This window comes from Lucilia cuprina, chromosome 6 (genome assembly GCF_022045245.1).
Source record: "Lucilia cuprina isolate Lc7/37 chromosome 6, ASM2204524v1, whole genome shotgun sequence".
Classification (NCBI taxonomy): Eukaryota; Metazoa; Arthropoda; class Insecta; order Diptera; family Calliphoridae; genus Lucilia; species Lucilia cuprina.
In genome coordinates, this window is record NC_060954.1 from 39,946,042 (window position 1) to 39,948,912 (window position 2,871).

The window sequence follows — 2,871 nt, forward strand, 5'->3', positions numbered from 1 at the left end:
ACAAACGTGTGATAACCTGGCAATATGAGTGCTTGATGCACCGCCATCCTAATCAAAACCCAAAAAAAAAAAAAAAGTCATTGGCAAACTGAGTACATGCAATTATAGTCTTGCAACTTGTATATACGCCACAGATTTTGCAAGTCAAAACTAGTAAAAGTGTAGACTAGCAAAAAAATAAACTAGCACTGAACTAGAACCGAACTAGAACTAAACTAGAACTTAACTAGAACTGAGCTAGAACTAAAGAAGAACTGAAGAAGAACTGAACTAGAACTGAAATAGAACTGAAATAGAACTGAACTAGAACTGAACTAGAACTGAACTAGAACTGAACTAGAACTGAACTAGAACTGAACTAGAACTGAACTAGAACTGAACTAGAACTGAACTAGAACTGAACTAGAACTGAACTAGAACTGAACTAGAACTGAACTAGAACTGAACTAGAACTGAACTAGAACTGAACTAGAACTGAACTAGAACTGAACTAGAACTGAACTAAACCTAAACTAGAACTGCACTAGAACTGAACTATAGTTGGACTAGATTTTGACTAGAGCTAAAACTTAACTAGTACTCAACCAGGTTTTTGTTATTTTTTGTTAGTTTAATCATCATTAAGAAGTTGTTACATTTTTAATTACATTTCTTCTTCTTAAAACATTTGTATGCCCAACTATTGTTCAATTTGTTTTCCCATTTAATTATTTTTCTTATTATTTTAATAAAAAAAGTATAAAGCAAAGTATAAACATATTGTTAGAAGAATGAAAATTCTGTTTTGTATGATTCTGCTATAGTTGTTGTGATTGTTGCACATTTTTCATTTTATTTATTATCCTTGACCTTTATTTTCTTCCTTCCTCTATATCTTTCACTTACTCTACTGCAGTTCATCTTAATTAAGAAAAGGTCTTTGCATCAAATATTTATTCTCAGTTTGTTATGTCATTCGTAATACGAGGAACTAAGGTCGAATTTAAATATAACTTTAAATAAAGCAGTACTTAAGCCTTAATGGCTGTTAAATTTACGAGAATCGATGCATCGAACATCGAATTTCGTTGAGTCGTCTTATACAGCCTGTACTAGTAAAAATACTACGTAAAGCCCTACAAAATAATATAATATTTGCCTTATCCTGGCACAAGGGGACTATTTATTAAGTCAAGAAGTATAAAAAAAGAAAGTAAAATATAAAGAATACGAAATAAATTTGATGAAAAAATAAAATGAAAAATAACAAAACACTGACAAACAAAGAAGTATGACAGGAGAGAATACAGAATACAGCATTTGGTAGATTTTAATTGTGTATTAAAGTCAAGTAAGGATTAAATTTGTATGAACGTATGTATGTATATATATGTATCTGGTTGCATATCGTATATATGTATGTATGTGTGAGAGTTCTACGTTTTGTTGTAGTAGTTTCTAAACAAGAATTGTAGTAAAGAACAACAAATTGAAATTGAATTGAAACCTGAAAAGGTCATGTTATTATTTGTGTAAACTCTGACATTAAAAAGAAATATATTAACTTATTTATTTCTTTATTTCTTACATACTCATTCGCTTTAAAAAGCACATACATACATTCAAACATTCATTTGTAGTATAAATAAAAATACACGCATTCACGCCCCCCTACAACACACATACACACTTACACAATTAAACAGACAATCACAAGTAATTAAAGTAATTTGACATGTGACTGATTAAGTAAAACAAGGAAAAAAGGATTCCAGAAGGACACACACAAATGTGTAGAATAAAATAAACATTTTAATACACAGGATCTAATAAATTTTAAAATCATTTATTCCTTTAAATCAGTCCTTCATAGTTAGTCTTTGTTGTTATAGTATGTAATGTAATAAAACTTACCTGCAAATCTGGTGCTGATAATGGACCAGGTTGTGCCAGATCACAAGCTGATATCCAAGGATTAAGGCGTGTTAGTGCAAAATGACTACCCAATATCGTATGATATCTATTTGGACTATCTAACTCTGCCTTTGGATGTTTTGTTGTGGTAGTTGTTGTTGTAGCACTTACTAAATTATCCTCTTTCTCGATGGCTCTAACTGGATCTGAAGAGTGTGTTGAGTCTGTTTCGGCGAGTGAAACAACTTTTTCGTTGCTATTGCCCACTAAATGAGCGGTATAAATCGTATCAACATCATCTTGTTCTGAATCATGATTTCTATTGGGTTTCTGCTTATTCCCATTGTCATCAACATTGTCATCTTGATGCTGAGGATTTTCCTTATGATCTTCGTGTTGCTGATCATGCTCTTGTTGTTGCTGTTGTTGCCGATGTTCAAGCACAAAATCCTCAATAGCATTTTGCTGATCTGGTGCATCGAGTACATTGTCTGGAGCACCACTGCCACTACCACTCGATGACTCGACTACAGTCTCCGTGCCGCTGCTATAGTCTTCTTCGTTCGTGTCACCAATTTTGTCGTTTGTTAGTTTAACCAAATGATCAAAGGACTCTTCGGATAGAAGATCGTCCTCGGCTACTAAGGCAAATATATCGTCTTCGTCAAGGGATCTTGACGAATCGGCGGCGGTTAGTGAAGGAAAGTGTACGGGTAGACCGCGGGCTAGTGTTGATTGATCACTTAATACACTGTCACTGCTGCTGTCGACAGCCGTTGTCAGTGAGGTCAGTGTATCGTCCGAATCGTTAAGATTTTCGGTAGCGTCGTCGCTGCCAGTTCCGCTGCCCCTATAGCTAACGTTAGCACTGCGCGTTCTTCTCTTTCGTCGACGTCGAAATTTCGCGTTCGCGCGACGCGTATGCTTTGCCGAGTGCAAAACAGTATTCGATTCCGTACGAGCACGCGGATCGTCGTA

At 34.9% G+C, this 2,871-nt stretch overlaps 1 protein-coding gene across 1 annotated transcript in view; it reads right to left on the minus strand.

Annotated features, from left to right (window-relative positions):
- The window catches only part of LOC111681786, a gene marked incomplete at its 5' end in the record, with an annotated part of 93,683 nt that extends 90,812 nt beyond the window's left edge, over positions 1-2,871 (minus strand). Inside the window, one exon of the mRNA XM_046954092.1 lies at positions 1,894-2,871. Within this exon, the coding sequence (XP_046810048.1) occupies positions 1,894-2,871 (978 nt within the window). The remainder of the gene's footprint in view (positions 1-1,893) is intronic.